General features: G+C 41.4%; 1 protein-coding gene across 4 annotated transcripts in view; it reads right to left on the bottom strand.

Annotated features, from left to right (window-relative positions):
- Positions 1-18897, bottom strand: part of MTUS2 (microtubule associated scaffold protein 2) — a 688859-nt gene that overhangs the window by 460785 nt on the left and 209177 nt on the right. For all 4 annotated transcript variants that reach the window (XM_024257582.3, XM_054528634.2, XM_054528635.2 and 1 more), the window contains exon 4: positions 12665-12905. In XM_024257582.3, coding sequence (XP_024113350.2) covers positions 12665-12905 — 241 coding nt within the window. The remainder of the gene's footprint in view (positions 1-12664; positions 12906-18897) is intronic.

Genomic DNA, 18897 nt, shown 5'->3' with positions numbered 1-18897 from the left:
CCATTTCACTCCCCTGCTACCTCCTCTAGAGCAGGTGCTGGTACCCACAGCTTAGAGACCTGAAGACAGATCACATCGCAGGACTCTTTGCAGACACTCTCCAGTACCAATCTGGAGCCTGATAGCTCAGCTGTGTGTCTAGATCCAGAAAAACTGTAACAATCACTACAGTTCGGCTCTCAGGAAGCCCCATCCCTAGGGGAAGGGAGGAGAACACCACATCAAGGGAGCACCCCATGGGATAAAAGAATCTGAACAATAGCCCTTGAGCCCTAGATCTTTCCTCTGACATAGGCTACCCAAATGAGAAGGAAGCGGAGAAACAATTCTACCAATATGACAAAACAGGATTCTTTATCAGCCCCGAAAGATCACACCACCTCACTAGAAATGGAGCCAAACCAAGAACCTCTAAATTGCCAGAAAAATAATTCATAAGTTTGAGTATTAAGCGACCCTCGGAGGCACCAGAGAAAGGTGAAAAACAACTTTGAAAAATTAAAAACAGGCTGGGCAGAGTGTCTCACACCTGTAATCCCACCACTTTAGGAGACTGAGACATGTGGATAATCTGAGGTTAGGAATTCAAGACCACTCTGGCCAACCTGGTGAAACCCCATCTCTACTAAAAATTAAAAAATTAGCCAGGCGTGGTGGCAGGTGCCTGTAATCCCAGCTATTTCAAAGGCTGAGGCAGTAGAATCACTTGGACCCGGGAGGCAGTGGTTGCAGTAAGCCAAGATGGCGCCACTGCACTCCAGCCTGGGTGACAGCACGAGATTGTCCAAAAAAACAAAGTTACAGGACATGGACAGAAAAATCTCTAGAGAAATAGATAGACAGTATAAATAAATAAAAAACAATCACACCTTCTGAAAACGAAGGACACACTTAGAGAAATACAAAATGCACTGCAAAGTGTCAACAACAGAATCAAACAAGCAGAAGAAAGAACTTCAGAGTTCCAAACAAGGTTTTTGAATTAACCCAATCCACCAAAGACAAAGAAAAAAGAATTTTAAAAAATGAACAAAGCCTCCAAGAAATTTGGGATTATGTCAAATGACCAAACCTAAGAATAACTGCTGTTCCTGAGAAAAGAAAGAAATCTGAAAGCTTGGAAAACATATTAGAGAGAATAATCAAGGAAAACTTCCCTGGCCTTGCTAGAGATAGCCAAATACAAGAAGCACAAAGAACACCCAGGAAATTTATCACAAAAAGATCATTGCCTAGGCACCTAGTCATCAGGTTATGTAAAGCGAAGACAAGCAAAGAATCTTAAAGTTGTGAGGAAAAAGTATCAAGTAACTTATAAAGGAATATCTATCAGATTAACAGCGGATTTCTCAGCAGAAACCCTACAAGCCAGAAGGGATTGGGGTCCTACCTTTAGTCTCCTTAAACAAAACAACTGTCATCCAAGAGTTTTGTATCCAAGGAAACTAAGCTTCATAAATGAAAGAAAGATAGTCTTTTTCAGACAAACAAATGTTGAGAGAATTTGCCACTACCAAGCCAGTACTACAAGATCTGCAAAAAAGAGTTGTAAATATTGAAACAAATCCTCAAAATACATCAAAACAGAACCCACTTAAAAACATAAATCTCACAGGACCTATAAAACAGTAACATAATGAAAAAAAAAAAAAAACAAACAAGGTATTCAGGCAACAACCAGCATGATGAATAGAATAGTACCTCACATCTCAATACTGACGTTGAATGTGAATGGCCTAAATGTTCCACTTAAAAGATACAGAATTGCAGAATGGATAAGAATTCACCAACCAAGTATCTGCTCTCTTCAAGAGACTCACCTAACAATACATAAGGACTCACACAAATTTAAGGTAGAGGGATGGAAAAAGATATTCCATGCAAATGGACACCAAAAGTGAGCAGGAGTAGCTATTGTTATATCAGACAAAACAGACTTTAAAGCAAAAGCAGTTAAAAAAGACAAAGAGGAAGATTATATAATGATAAAAGGACTAGTCCAACAGGAAAATATCACAATCCTAAATATATATATATAATATATAAATAACACTGGAGCTCCCAAATTTATAAAACAATTACTACTAAACCTAAAAAAAATGACATAGACTGCAATAAAATAATAGTGGGAGACTTCAGTACCCCACTGACAGCACTAGACAGGTCATCAAGACAGAAAGTCAACCAAGTAACAATGGACTTAAAGTATACCCTAGAACAAATGGACTTAACGATATTCACAAAACATTCTACCCAACAACTGCAGAATGTACATTCATCAGCACATGGAACATTCTTCAAGATAGAACATATGCTAGGCCACAAAAGAAGTCTCGATAAATTCCAGAAAATTGAAATTATATCAAGTACTCTCTCAAACTACAGTGGAATAAAACTGGAAATCAATGCGAAAAGGAACCCTCAAAAGCATGCAAATATATGGAAATTAAACAACCTGCTCTTGAAAGATTGTTGCATCAATAATGAAATCAAGATAGAAATTAAAAAATTATTTCAACTGAATAATAGTGACACAACCTATGAAAAGCTTTGGGATGCAGCAAAAGCAGTGCCTGCATCAAAAAATTGGAAAAAGGACAAACAGACAATCTAAGGTCACACCTCAAGAAACTAGAGAAACAAGAACAAACCAAACCCAAACCCAGCAGAAGAAAAGAACTAACAAAGATCAGAGCAGAACTAAACACAATTGTAAGAAAAAATAATACAAAAGATAAATGAAACAAAAGCTAGGTCTTTGAGAAGATAGACAAAATTGATAGACCATTAGCAAGATTAGCCAAGAAAAGAAGAGGGAAGATCCAAATAAACTCGATTAGAAACAAAACAGGGAATATTATAACTGCTACCACAGAAATACAAAAGATCATTCCAGGCTACTATGAACACCTTTACATGCACATAGTAGAAAATCCAGAGGAGATAAATAAATTCCTGGAAATATACAACATTCCTAGATTAAACCACGACGAAATTAAAATTCCGAACAGACCAGTAATAAGCAGCAAGATTGAAACGATAATAAAAAAAAATTGCCAACAACAAAAAGTCCAGGACCAGATGAATTCACAGTTGAATTCTATGAGACCTTCAAAGAAGAACTGTTACAAATCCTATTGACACTAATTCAAAAGATAGAGAAAGAGGGAATCCTCCCTAAATCATTCTATGAAGCCAGTATCACCCTAATACTAAAACCAGGAAAGAACATCACAAAAAAGAAGCATTACAGACCAATCTCCCTGATGAACATAGATGCAAAAATCCTCAACAAAACACTAGCTAATGGAATCAAACAGCATATAAAAAAGGTAATCCTCCATGATCAAGTGGGTTTCATAGTAGGGATGCAGGGGTGGTTTAACATAAGCAAGTTAATAAATGTGATATATGACATAAACAGAATTAAAAACAAAAATAACATGATCATCTCAATAGACACAGAAAAAGCATTTGACAAAATCCACCATCCCTTTATGATTAAAACCCTCAGCAAAATCAGCACAGAAAGGACATACTTTAAGGTAATAAAAGCCATCTATGACAACCCCATAGCCAACATTATACTGAATGGGGAAAAGCTGAAATCACTCCCACTGAGAACTGGAACAAGTCAAGGATGCCCACTTTTGCCACTTCTATTCAACATAGTACTGGAAGTCCAAACCAGGGCAATCAGACAAGTGAAAGAAATAAAAGGCATCCAAATCAGTAAAGAGGAAGTCAAACTGTCGCTGTTCACCAATGATATACTGGTGTACCTAGAAAACCCTAAAGCCTCATCCTAAAAGCTCTTAGAACGGATAAATGAATTCAGCAATGTTTCAGGATACAAAATCAATATACACAAATCAGTAGCACTGCTATACAACAACAGCAACCAAGCTGAAAATCAAATCAAGAACTCAACCCCTTTACAACAGCTGCAAAACAAACAAACAAACACAAAAAAACACTCAGGAGTATATTATACCTAACCAAAGAGGTGAAAGACCTATACCAGGAAAACTACAAAACACTGCCAAAAAAAATCACAGATGACACAAACAAATGGAAACACATGCCATGCTCATGGATGGGTAGAATCAATATTGTAAAAATGACCACACTGCCAAAAGCAATCTACAAATTCAAGGCAATTTCCATCAAAATACCACCATCATTCTTCACAAAACTAGAACAATTCTAAAATTCATATAGAACCAAAAAAGAATCCACATAGCCAAAGGCTAAGCAAAAAGAACAAATCTAGAGGCATCACATTACCTGACTTCAAACTATACCATAAGGCTAAAGTCACCAAAACAGCATGGTGCTGGTATGAAAATAGGCTCATAGACCAATGAAACAGAATAAAGAACCCAGAAATAAAGCCAAATACCTACAACCAACTGATCTTCAATAACGCAAACAAAAACATAAACTGGAGAAAGCACACCCTATTCAACAAATGGTGCTGGGATGACTGGCAAGAAGAATGAAACTGGACCCTCATCTCTCACATTATACAAAAATTAACTCAAGAGGGATCAAAGACTTAAATCTAAGACCTGAAACCACAAAAATTCTAGAAGATAACATCGGAAAATCCCTTCTAGACATTATTGTAGGCAAGGATTTTATGACCACGAACCCAAAAGCAAATGCAATAAAAACAGAGATAAATAGTTGGGACTTAATTCAACTAAAAAGCTTCTGCACAGTAAAAGCAATAATCAGCAGAGTAAACAGACAACCCACAGAGTGGGAGAAAATCTTTGCAAACTATGCATCTGACAAAGGAATAATATCCAGAATCTATGAGGAACTCAAAGAAATCAGGAAGAAAAAAACAAATAATCCCGTCAAAAAGTAGACTAAAGAAATGAATAGACAATTCTCAAATATACAAATAGCCAACAAACATATGAAAAAATGATCATCATCACTAATTATCAGGGAGATGCAAATCAAAACCACAATGTGATCACCTTACTCCTGCAAGAATGATCATAATCAAAAAATCAAAAAATAATATATGTTGGTGTGGATGTGGTCAAAAGGGAACACTTGTATACTGCTGGTGGGAATGTAAACTAGTACAAATCACTATAGAAAACAGTGTGGAGACTCCTTAAAGAACTAAAAGTAGAACTACCATTTGATCCAGCAATACCACTACTGGGTATCTACCCAGAGGAAAAGAAATCATTATACAAGATACTTGCACACGCGTTTATAATAGCTGAATTCGCAATTGCAAAAATATGGAATCAGCCCAAATGCCCATTAATTATCAAGTGAATAAAGACAACGTGGTACAAATGTACTATGGAATACTAATGAGCCTTAAAAAGGAATGAAATAATGGCATTCGCAGCAAGCTGGATGAATTTGGAGACCATTATTCTAAGTGAAGTAACTCAGGAATGGAAAAGTAAACATCATATGTTCTCACTCATAAGTGGGAGCTAAGCTATGAGGATGCAAAGGTATAAGAATGATACAATGGACTTTGGGGACTTGGGGAATGGGTGGGAGGTGAGTGAGGGATGAAAGACTACACATCAGGTGCAGTATACATTGCTTGAATAATGGGTGCACCAAAACCTCAGAAATCACCACTAAAGAACTTATACATATAACCAAACATCACCTTTCCCCCAAGAACTACTGAAATAATATTTTAAAAATAAAGAAAAGTTAAACGAGAGAAATGACATTAGTGTTCAAAAATAAAGAAAAGTTAAACGAGAGAAATGACGTTAGTGTTGAGACAGACAATCTATTCATGGATGTAGGAAGGCTGGAAATTATGGGAAATCCACATAAAATCAACATTGCCTGTGCCAAAACAAAACCTGATGACTCCATTTTCTTAAGAGTAAAATTGCAAAAAGGGACATTAACATCCATCCTAGAAGAATGAAACACACATCACTTTTACTGATATGAGTAAATGATTTGTTTTTCCTTGAAAGAGCATCCAAGTGTATTGTGTTCATTTTCACACTGATCAAAGACAGCACCCTTCTGTCAACAGGCATCTGCAGTTTTCAGGATCTGGCAGAAATTCTATCTTCTACCTTTAAAGGTCAGGCACAAAAGTAGAGGCAGCTGCTAGACCCCTCTGCCCAGAGCCAAGTGACTGGGACCATCAGCGGGAAGGACAGAAGCTTGAGCTTCCCCGGTCCCCCCAGATGGTCTGGGTGCTGCCCTCCCCTGCTGCAGCTGTGCCCTGTGACGTCCCTGATTCCATGACCCGCCGGCCTCGCCCTTGCAGGACCTTATGGCCAGAGGGTGCCCGGCGTGCAATGCTTTGCGTGCTTTCTGGTGTCCTGATTCCAATGGTCACCAAGCTCTGCACACTTGGCCCCAGCCGCAGACTTCAGAAACTTCTGGAAGCCGAATTTCTAAGGGAAGGTCCCGACCACTGCACTGTTGTCATGGGCAGCTACCTGAGCTGGCTCCTGGGCTGGCCCCAGGACAGGGTGCTGCCCCGAGCCCAGAAGCAGAAGGATATGCGGTCCAGGCCCATCATCCGCTCCAAGGTCAAGGACCCTTACAAAGTCATCTATGTCAATAGGAAGCGCTGGGTCCGCACCCGGCCCCTCCCCAAGGCTCCTCCTGGCTGGGACTATCTAGCATCCAGAGAGAGATGGTCTCCCAGGCCTGGAGGTGCTTTCCCAACAGCCCACCACTCCTGAGCATCACCGGGCTGGACTTTTCCGAGGCTCACCTGGCCTACATGAAGCGGTGGCTTTGGAAGGCCCGGCACCCCAGGCCCGCCCGTAGCCTGGTGGTCAAGCTTGGTGAGGGAGGGGCAATTCCTGAGGCTTGAGTAGGTGGTTTTCCCCTCACAGTGTAAACAAAGCCACTGGAAAGTTCGAGCTGGGCAGAGCCCACCGCAGCACCCCAAAGTGGCTGTAACCAGACTGCCTCTCTAGATTCCTCCCATCTGTGCAGGGCATCTCTGAAAGAAAGGCAGCAGCCCCAGTAAGGGGCTTATAGATAAAACTCCCATCTCCCTGGGACAGAGCACCTGGGAGAAGGGGCGGCTGTGGGTGCAGCTTCAGCAGACTTAAACATTCCTGCTTGTTGGCTCTGAAGAGAGCAGTGGATCTCCTAGCACAGCGCTGGAGCTCTGCTAAGGGTCAGACTGCCTCCTCAAGTGGGTCCGTGAACTCCATGCCTCCTGACTGGAAGACACTTCCCAGCAGGGGCAGACAGACACCTCATACAGGAGAGCTCCAGCTGGCATCTGGCGGGTGACTCTCTGGGACGAAGCTTCCAGAGGAAGGAGCAGGCGGCAATCTTTGCTGTTCTGCAGCCTCCACTGGTGATACCCAGGCAAATAGGGTCTGGAGTGGACCTCCAGCAAACTCTAGCAGACCTGCAGAGGAGGAGCCTGACTGATAGAAAACTAACAAGTCTTTGCTATTGTGAATAGGGCCGCAATAAACATACATGTGCATGTGTCTTTATAGCAGCATGATTTATAGTCCTTTGGGTATATACCCAGTAATGGGATGGCTGGGTCAAATGGTATTTCTAGTTCTAGATCCCTGAGGAATCACCACACTAACTTCCACAATGGTTGAACTAGTTTACAGTCCCACCAACAGTGTAAAAGTGTTCCTATTTCTCCACATCCTCTCCAGCACCTGTTGTTTCCTGACTTTTTAATGATGGCCATTCTAACTGGTGTGAGATGGTATCTCATTGTGGTTTTGATTTGCATTTCTCTGATGGCCAGCGATGATGAGCATTTTTTCATGTGTCTTTTGGCTGCATAAATGTCTTCTTTTGAGAAGCATCTGTTCATATTCTTTGCCCACTTGTTGATGGGGTTGTTTGTTTTTTTCTTGTAAATTTGTTGGAGTTCATTGTAGATTCTGGATATTAGCCCTTTGTCAGATGAGTAGGTTGTGAAAATTTTCTCCCATTTTGTAGTGGTAGTTTCTTTTGCCGTGCAGAAGCTCTTTAGTTTAATTAGATCCCATTTGTCAATTTTGGCTTTTGTTGCCATTGCTTTTGGTGTTTTAGACATGAAGTCCTTGCCCATGCCTATGTCCTGAATGGTAATGCCTAGGGTTTCTTCTAGGGTTTTTATGGTTGAAAATGTGGCACATATACACCATGGAATACTACACAGCCATAAAAAATGATGAGTTCATGTCCTTTGTAGGGACATGGATGAAATTGGAAATCATCATTCTCAGTAAACTATCGCAAGGACAAAAAACCAAACACCACATGTTCTCACTCATAGATGGGAATTGAACAATGAGAACACATGGACACAGGAAGGGGAACATCACACTCTGGGGACTATTGTGGGGTGGGGGGAGGGGGGAGGAATAGCATTAGGAGATATAACTAATGCTAAATGACGAGTTAATGGGTGCAGCACACCAGCATGGCACATGTATATGTATATAACTAACCTGCACATTGTGCACACATACCCTAAAACTTAAAGTATAATAAAAAATAAATAAATAAATAAATAAAACTAACAGACAGAATGCAATAATATCAACATCAACAAAAAGGACACCCATACAAAGGCAATAACATCAACATCAACAAAAAAGATGCCCCATCTGAAGATCACCAACATCAAATAACAAAGGTAGATAAATCCACGAAGATAAGGGAAAACCAGCACAAAAAGGCTGAAAATTCCACACACCAGAACTCTTCTTGTCCTCCAAAGGATCATAACTCCTTGCCAGCACGGCAGCAAAACTGGAGAATGAGTCTGACGAATTGATAGAAGTAGGCTTCAAAAGGTGGGTAACAACAAACTCTTCTGAGCTAAAGGAGCATGGTCTAACCCAATGCAAGGAAACTAAGAACCTTGCAAAAGGGTTAGACAAATTGCTAACTAGAGTAACGAGTTTAGAGAAAAACATAAATGACCTGATGGAGCTGAAAACACAGCATGAAAACTTCGTGAAGCATACACAAGTATCAATAGCTGAATCGATCAAGTGGAAGAAAGGATATCAGAGATTGAAGACCAACTTAATGAAATAAAGCATGAAGACAAGATTAGAGAAAAAAGAATGAAAAGGAATGAACAAAGCCTCCAAGAAATATGGGACCATGTGAAAAAACCAAACCTGCATTTGATTGGTGTACCTGAAAGTGACGGGGAGAATGGAACCAAGTTGGAAAACACACTTCAGGATATTATCCAGGAGAACTTCCCCAACCTAGCAAGACAGGCCAATATTCAATTTCAGGAAATACACAGAACATCACAAAGATACTCCTCAAGAGGAGCAACCCCAAGACACATAATCATCTGATTCACCAAGGCTGAAATGAAGGAAAAAATGTTAAGGGCAGCCAGAGAGAAAGGTTGGGTTACCCACAAAGGGAAGTCCATCAGCTTAACAGTGGATCTCTCTGCAGAAACCCTACAAGCCAGAAGAGAGTGGGGGCCAATATTCAACATTCTTAAAGAAAAGAATTTTCAACCCAGAATTTCATATCCAGCCAAACTAAACTTCGTAAGCGAAGGAGAAATAAAATCCTTGACAGACAAGCAAATGCTGAGAGATTGTGTCACCACCAGGCCTGCCTTACAAGAGCTCCTGAAGGAAGCACTAAATTTGGAAAGGAAAAATCGGTACCAGTCACTTCAAAAACATACCAAATTGTAATTACCATCAACACCATGAAGAAACTGCATCAACTAACACGCAAAATAACCAGCTAGCATCATAATGACAAGATCAAATTCACAGATAACAATATTAACCTTAAATGTAAACGGGGTAAATGCCCCACTTAAAAGACACAGACTGGCAAATTGGATAAAGAATCAAGACCCATCCGTGTGCTGTATTCAGGAGACCCATCTCACGTGTAGACACACATAGGCCCAAAATAAACAGATGGAGGAATATTTACCAAGCAAATGGAAACCAAAAAAAAAGACAAGGGTTGCAATCCTAATCTCTGATAAAACAGACTTTAAACCAACAAAGATCAAAAAAGATAAAAAAGGGCATTACATAATGGTAAAGGGATCAATGCAACAAGAAGAGCTAACTATCCTAAATACATATGCACCCAATACAGGAGCACCCAGATTCATAAAGCAAGTTCTTAGAGACCTACAAAGAGACTTAGACTCCCACATGATAATAGTGGAACACTTTAACACCCCACTGTCAATATTAGACAGATCAACGAGACAAAATTAACAAGGATATTCAGGATTTGAACTCAGCTCTGGACCAAGCCGACTTAATAGACATCTACAGAACTCTCCACCCCAATCTGACAGAATATATATTCTTCTCAGCACCACGTCACACTTACTCTAAAATTGACCACATAATTGTAAGGAGGTTAGTTTTAATGTAAACAAATCTGTCCTTGTTTACCTTTGAGATTTGGGCTAAAACATGGTAAATGTACAATACATAATTATCAAAAAGTGCAACTGTTTCTTCTTCGCCACAGCTTTCTGAATTTGAGTCTTAGGTGAACCTCACTCCCTTCCATCAGAGGACTTTTTGTAATGGAGGAACAAACTGAGAGCGGCCTTGGGAAGGTACTCACAGTGCCTCCATGTGGAATCTTAGCTGTTGGGTTTTTCTTTTCTTTTTCTTTTTCTTTTTTTTTTTTGAGACAGTCTCACTCTGTGGCCCAGGCTGGAGTGTAGTGGTGTGATCTCGGCTCACTGTAGCCTCTGTCTCTTGGGTTCAAGCGATTCTCCTGCCTCAGCCTCCAGAGTAGCTGGGATTACAGGCACACACCACCAAGTCCAGCTAATTTTTGTATTTTTAGTAGAGATGGGGTTTCCCCATGTTGCCAGGCTGGTCTCAAACTCCTGGCCTCCAGCGATCCATCCACCTCAGTCTCCCAAAGTGCTGGGATTACAGTCGTGAGCCACCACGCCAAGCCTGGTTTTTCTTTTTCTTTGTCATTCCAGAAGTTATTTTTTATTCCAGGTATCTCTCTTCATTTCCTGGGACAGTCTGAAAGTTAAGCCTCCTAGATCTCAAGTTAAGGGCAACTATCAATAGTGTTTGGTGGATAATGGCTTTGGTTCTGTGTTCAGTGAACCATCTAAGTCTCTTGTGAAATAAAAAGAAAACAGGGATTGAGGAGCAAGGGAATATCTCTGAGGACAACATGAAGAAAAATGGAAAGGTTTCAGCAGAAAGAAAGGAAGAGAATTAGTGAGGCATATTGCCGAAGTTGAAGATGGAGGCACCAGGGATTCTAGCAAAGCTGTCTGACAAGGGAAAGGGCCTGCTGCCTGCAATCAGCCAAGTGACCAGGCCAAGCCAAAAGCTACTGGCCTGGATCAAGGGCTCAGGGGCCAAGGGAGCTGAGTCCTTGCCCTCTAAAGCTCCCCAGTCTCCAAATTAAGAACCTCTCATTGTCCCAGAGCCTCTGGCAGGTGATCCCCCCAACAGCGCTAAGAAGGCATATGACATCTTCCATGCCCTGTAGGAGTGATACCCATCAGTGTTACTAGTTTTGCTGGGTGTCCAATGATCAACCATGGGAACATACATTGTTCTCTAAATTAAGACACCCACAAACCCAAGGAAAAGCGTTTGAGTCCTGAAGGAGTAGGATGGAGGCAGCCCCTCATACGTGTACTTCTGGGACTGAACTGAGCTTTGAAGAAGTGACACCCTTATTACAAAAATGTGTAAATATGAATGAGCCAGCCTCAGAAGAATTTGATCTGCCTGTCTCTATCACAGTGGTATAAAAATACTATGCAGTAGTATAGTCTTAAAACCTTGACTGTTGCAAAACAAACTCAACTAAGATTATTTTTATAACTTTGAAGTTTTTCCACATTTTGTGCATAAAGTAAAACTGTGAACATTTGTCACATCATACTATTTCAAAGGTGCATAATTCAAGTTCACATCAAATTTATAACATCGTGAGGAAGGTGCAGTGGTGGGGGACAGCAATGGCACCTTGGTGAAGGACAGCATCACAGCTTTGAATATCATCTCTCTGCCTACAGACAACGCTTTTATATCTCTAGCCAGGTCCTGTCCTCTAAATTCCAGTCCCATAAATCCCATGCTGTATCCTGCCGGATGACCAAAGACATTTCAACCTTCTCAATGTCCTTGCTTGACTCTTATCTGCCTTTCTAAACGCACTTCTCTATGTGGCAACTCCATTCTTCCAGTTGCTCAGGCCAGAAATCCGGAGTTCTCCTCCATGGCTTTCTCTCTTGCAGCCCGTGCCCAGTGAGTCAGGAACTTCTTTGGCTCTACCTTCTCTCTGTCTCAACACCAAATGGACCAAGGCCCTAAACAGTTATGACATTAACCCCTTAGGACCTATATACTCCAAAATATTTACTCTTTGGCCCTTGACAGAAAACAACTTCTGAGCCTTGTTTTATAGGGCGTATTAGAGAAGGAAGAAACTATGAAAAGCTGGATGGTAGTAACGAGGGCCACCAGTTTAAAGGTGACATGAAGGATGACAGTTGCACACAGATGAGTTTCACAAATGTCTGCATCTACAGACAGATGGAAGAATAGAAAAAGGCTCTCCTTAAGGGATGAAAGGCATTCATATTTTAGACAATTATCACCATCTTACATGATGACTGTCTAAACGTACAGCAGGAAACGGCAGAAACTGTTGGATCGGTTACCTGAAGGATCGGAACTGTAGAGACTGGTGGCTGTTGTTATGGGTCCTGGTGGGTGGATGGCGCTCGCTGAAGACCTCTGACTTGCAATCAGAATCCTGCTCTTTGCAGATGGTAAACGGGACATTGCACCCAATCCTAGCTGGGGCTTAAGAAGCATGGCTGACCGATAGAAAGTTGGAGGGACTTCATAATGAGCATACGGAGGAGAACAAAACTCTTCTTTTCCAGAGTGGTCTGTAACCTACGATAAATAAACAAAAACTCAATCAGAGACCTTCACATCATAGTGTGAGTTCTATACAGGACCAGGAGACCAAGACTGAACCAATGACCACTCTGGTACCACTTAGCTGCTTGATCACAAGTCCCCTACCTTCCCTGGGCCACAGTGTCTTCATTTCCTGATTGACAACACACTGGATGATCTCTCAGTTCTCTTCCAGTTCTACTACTCTATGAATCTATAGTTCACTGGGGTTAAAAAGAACTCACTGGATAAGATTTTTTTAATTCCATTGTTACAAAATCACTGGAATCTGAGTGAGTAGCCAAACTATAAATGTCAATAAAGCAAAGAAAGCATTTAGCAAATGTTCATAAAATTATGAAAGTTTTATTATACCTGTGGGAAACAAGCTGTAATTTGTATGATAACCTAGTCTTAGACTGACTAGATAAACTGTGTCCATTTATATTAGATCTTTACTGGGCTACTTAGGAAGCAAAAAATTGCATTGTTAATAAAGGAGGAAACATTTTCCAGAAAAATAGGGAAGTTAATGGAAAATGTATTTTCAGACCTGTACTATATGTTTACCTAGTTAAAAACCTGAGCCTGAGTTATCTCCTCTGGTCATCTGCCCTAGTGAGGCGATGCTCCCAGGAAGGTTTGAGCAAGTTTCACCAGAATGGAAGTTCTAGGGCACAATCTCATCAACCACTGACTTCATAGCACCAAAAACAATGTCTAGCACATAGCTAAAGTCAATAAATATTTATTGAAAAATCATGTTTCCATTTTTTCCTAAGTTTAATAATAACCTAACGTTACTGTTACTTTCTCCTGTAGCTAGCAGTTTGGCCTAGAATACAACCTGTGGGCAGTACCTTTTATATATGCAATTCTGTACTCACTAAGTCTGTTCATATTATCAGTGTTTTATTAATATTAAACAGGAAAAAAGAGAGAGAACTAAATAATCTATTCCTTTAAGTTACAATAAAAAATAGTGCTAAGAGCTATGCATGAAAAGATACATCTGTTAATTAACTCTGTTCTAAATCACAGCACATTTTATGTGTCAAACTTATATCTCAGGAATCATAAGCATTTAACAGTATTCTTTAATAGGGGCTATAAAAGCTTTGATCCAAGCTGTTGAAGAGATAAACCCTTAAATTGATACTCTTTTAATGTTGAAATAGATACAAAGTCCTCCTTCAAACTGACATTGTAGAAACAAAAGATTAGGCCTTTAAAGTTTTATCATAATCACACTGTAAAATATGCATGATTATTATAGTAGATAGATTGTCCTTGGCTACAGCAAATTATATTCCTATGAAAGAACATTCTACATCTGCACTCTGATAAATTTTTTACCATTCTCTACTTACTCTCACTATCAATCTCTGGTTTTTCTCATATATACCCTTTTTTAATTTTAGTTTCTAAATTTTGGGTCCCATTGCACACTGCTTTGAGCAGGTGCTCTTATGAAGAAATTAATATCATTTCCAAACTACATCTGTCAGGTTTTAGGATTGCAATATGCTGATCTTAGTAGTTACTCAGTGCCTTGAAACTGAGTTGTTTTTAGGGATTAAAATTCACCACACTCTCACTCAACAATGATCTTAAGGATTTCAGTAACTTCAATGCCTATCATTTTGTTGGGTAATTTGTTTCTGGTGAGATCGCAAATTCTTTAAAAGTGGGAAAACTGCGCCTTTGATGTCTAGTCTGTGCATTTTTAATTAAACAAGGGAATCTACAAAAAGCTTCATACTCTTTTCCTTCATCTTTACTGACAGAATACAGCAGGTGATGCTGCACAGTCATAAACACATAGAGAACAACCCCAAACGTTGCTGTTTCCCTCCTTCCATCCCCATGGAGGGTTTTTACAGAACTCACTTTGAAAGCAAACAAAAGAACCCTATGATTTCAAACAAACTCGTTAAGTCAGGGCATATTAACAAATACATTCTTACCAGGCTGTCCCTCTTCCTATTTGCCCTGCACTGTTCCCAATGGGATAGTGTGCCGTGGAGACAGAGGGCACAGGTGAAGGCTTTGTTAACAAGCCACTGGGATAGTGGTGGGGGAAGGGTGTCTGGGATGGTTAATTTTATGTGTCAACTTGACTGGGCTGCAATACCCAGCTATTTGGTCAAGCATTCTAGATGCTGCCATGAAAGTATTTCTTATATTAGATTAACATTTAAATCAGTAGACCTTGAATAAAGCAGCAGACCCTTCAGCATGTAGGTGAGTCTCATCTAATCAGTTGCAGGCTTTAATAAAAACAGACTGACTCCTCCTAAAGAAAAGGGGATTCTGCTAGTAGATCACCTTCAGACCCAAGCTGCAGCACCAACTCTACCCTAAGTCTCCAGGCTGCTGTCCTGCCCTGCAGATTTTTGACTTGCCAGCCTCTATAATCATGAGCCAATTTCTTAAAATCAATCAATCAATCAATCAATCTGTCTCTCTATATATATAGATTATGTGATGTAACCTCTCTATATATACATCTATATGTCTCTATATGAGATATATATATTGAAATATATACATAATATATATTGAAAGAGAGAGAGACGTAAGTATAGATGTATATAGACCCGTGAACACACACCACACACACACCCCTATTAGTTCTATTTGTCTGGGGAACCCCAATCGATGCAGTGCCCCCCAGAGATGAGTGGCAGCAGACAGTGAGGAAGGAGAGCAGCCCTGGATCACACCTCTGTACACTGCACGCACATTGCCTCACTCCATCCTCTCAGCCCCGCCCCTTTCTTCCCACCTCCCTTTACCAAAAATAAAAAGGGCTCCCAAGTTGTTGGAGGTAGGGAGTGTCCCTGAGACCTCAGGAGAGCCAGTGGCAGAGGGCACCTGTTTAGGTAAACATATTTAATACCCGGACATGACTAGATCCCAGATGATCTTGGAAGCCACTTCTGGAAGTTTTAAATGCCTGTGCTGTTCCTGCCAACCATGAAAAGAGTTCCTCTCTCAGAAGAGTGCTTACTCTTCTTGATTTTCCCACTTCTACCCATGCTATGTAACCAGCAGGGATCTGTCGATAAGGATGGAAGAGTCTGAAGCTGGTTTGGGTTTTTATTTTTAAGAGGTTCTCATTTTATTTAAAAAAAAAAATCTGGCTTCTATAACTGAAAAATACTTCCATTGCAACACATTATCAAAAATGTTTTCTTTTCCTAGAGACAAGACTGCAGCCACCCCATGATGAGCTTGGGGCACACTGGCAGAAGAAGTCGGCTTTTTAATCTCCCGCACTGAGCTCAAACACAAGAGAGGGACTCGCTGGGTTACATCATGTCATAGCTGTAGCAGGTGGCCAAGGACCAGCCTGTTCCCATTTTTGAGTAAAGAAGGTTACCATAGAAATGAGCCCAGCACAACACTTGGGTATCCTCCTGCAGCCTGAGAAGAGGCCTGGTTCTCTCAGATGCTCTGATGATGGCAGAAAATGGTCCCCAAATACAGGGAGGGAAACTGACATTTCAAACTAACTTGTAAAGTCGAGGCACAAAAACAAATACATTCTTTGAAGAAGACTTTGGGATGCTCGAGGTGCGAGGCCATGATGTTCTCTCCACACCAGTGGGGTCTCTCTGAACCCCTCAGAACCGCCAAAGCCACACAATGTCCATACAATCCCATTTCCTTGAGTCTTGATGTGGTGTCTAGATAATGAAGTAGAGAAAATAGTTTGGGGAAAAATGTGCACGTAACATATAAACTATTCTTGGAGGAAGCAGAAACAACACAGAAAAGAAATATACAGGAAAATATAGAAGGGTACAAAGAAAGAATTATAGACAACGCGGGGTGTGGGCCTACATATCCAAATCAATTTCCCTCATGAGTTTGTTTTTATAGAGAAAAATCTAGGCTCTGGCTATGGTTTGGATATGGTTTGCTTGTCTCTGCCAACTCTTATGTTGAAATGTGATCTCCAATGTTAGAGGTGGGGTCTAGAGGGAGATGTGTGGGCCATGGAGGCAGATGCCTCATGAATGGCTTGGTGCCCTCCTTTTGGTAATGAGCAAGTTCTTGCTCTATTAGTCTTAAAGAGAGGCCTGGCACCTCCCCCACTCCCCTCTTGCTTGTCTCTTGCCACGTGATCAATGCACACGTGGTTCCCCTTCTCCTTCCCCCATGAGTGGAAGCAGCCTGAGGCTTTACCATAAGCAGATGCTGGTGCCATGCTTCCTGTCCAGCCTGCAGAACCATGAGCCAAATAAACCTCTTTTCCTTATAATTTACCCAGCCTCAGGTATTCTTTCATAGCAACACAAATGGACTAAGACAGGTCTCTTATGGAACCTCTGCAGTGATTCCCTGCCTTATAGAAGAGCACAGCTTCAGAGCCTGACCCTAAGAGGCCCAGGTGGATGAATGTTTAGAAATTTGAGAATGACTCACTGTAACCAAACTCAGAGACTGACGTATAAAACCAGAAGGGCAATTTGTTCACTTTTGATGGGAGACCACTGCCTGAAGCCAGACTCAAGTGTCCTCTAGCCAGAATATGCTCTCATTGCAGGGCACGGAGTAAGAAGTCACTTATATAAACAAGATGCCATGCAGCCCCGCACAGCAAGACAAACCCCTGCCAAGCTGACTGGACCCCTGAATTCTCCAGTCAGAATCCTCTCTCTAGAGATGTGAGGTAGGAAGTCAGTTATAATCAGAGGCCTGTTGGCAAGCCCAGAGTCACAACACAGGAAGCAAGCTGTGCGATTTGGTTACTAAGGACCTGCCGCAAGGCAGCACAGCTGGTCGGCTTTTTGGGGCACCTAGTCAGTGATTGCCTAGGTCAATGTCTGCTGCGGAGAATGAATGCAACTTGGTCTTTGTGCTAGATATGACAACTTCTGCTGTGATTGATACATTCTTTAAATATGCCAATACACCTAGCCAAGCTAGAGTCCAAATTTGGACTCAATCATCCTATCTCTAGAAACCCTTGGTACACTTTTGTTTGGTTCCAACACATATGGAGTTCGTGATTCAGTTATCATTCAACATTTTTTGAGCACTTACTTACAACAAGCACCATTCTAAATTCTGGGAACACAACGGGGAACAAAACATTGAAAACAATCCCTTCCCTCATGGAGTTTACATTATAGTCAATTCAGGAAAACTAAAAAAGTGTTTATGGCAGGTGGAGGTAGGTGCTAGGAAGAAATAAATCACAGAAAAGGGATTCAGAGGGAAGATGGGTGGCCTTCCCAAGGAGATAACATTGGAGCACAGACCTAAAGGAAGTGAGGGAGAGAGCCATCTGGATAACTGGAAGAACATTCCAAGCAGAGGGAGGTGCAAAGGTCCTGAAGCAGCAGAGTGAGAAAGGGAGAGTGGAAGGAGAGGAGGGCGGGTAGCTGACGGACCCCCAGTGAGCACATCCCATCCTAAAGGCAGAGCCATCCTACAGGCTCCAGCTTGTGCTCCAAGCAACCTGGGCAGCCCTGGAGGGTGTAAGAGACAGGATGATCTCATCCTGCCCTTTTTTTTTGAGACTGAGTCTCACTCTGTTGCCAGGCTGAAGTGCAGTGGCATGGTCTCAGCTCACTGCAACCTCCACATCCTGGGTTCAAGCAATTCTCCTGCCTCAGCCTCCCAAGTTCCTGGGACTACAGGCACATGCCACCACACCCAGCTAGTTTTTGTATTTTTAGTAGAGACGGGGTTTCACCATGTAGGCCAGGATGGTCTCGATCTCCTGACCTTGTGATCTGCCCACCTCGGCTTCCCAAAGTGCTGGGATTACAGGCTTGAGCCGCCGTCCTTGGCTCCTGCCTTACTTTTAACTGATCACTCAGCTGTCATGAAGAGACTCCTTCAGCAGACAAATCTTAGTTCCGAGGTCTCGAAGGATGACTCACCATAGCTCCCAGGTACTAAAAAGGACAGCACAGTGCAGTCTGAAACTGCACAGGACTGAGTGAGACTCTCAGAGCTCTCCCTCCTT

Source organism: Pongo abelii, chromosome 14 (assembly GCF_028885655.2).
Source record: "Pongo abelii isolate AG06213 chromosome 14, NHGRI_mPonAbe1-v2.0_pri, whole genome shotgun sequence".
NCBI lineage: Eukaryota > Metazoa > Chordata > Mammalia > Primates > Hominidae > Pongo > Pongo abelii.
The sequence above is the reverse complement of the archived record's forward strand: the minus strand, read 5'-3'. Positions and strand labels throughout refer to the sequence as shown.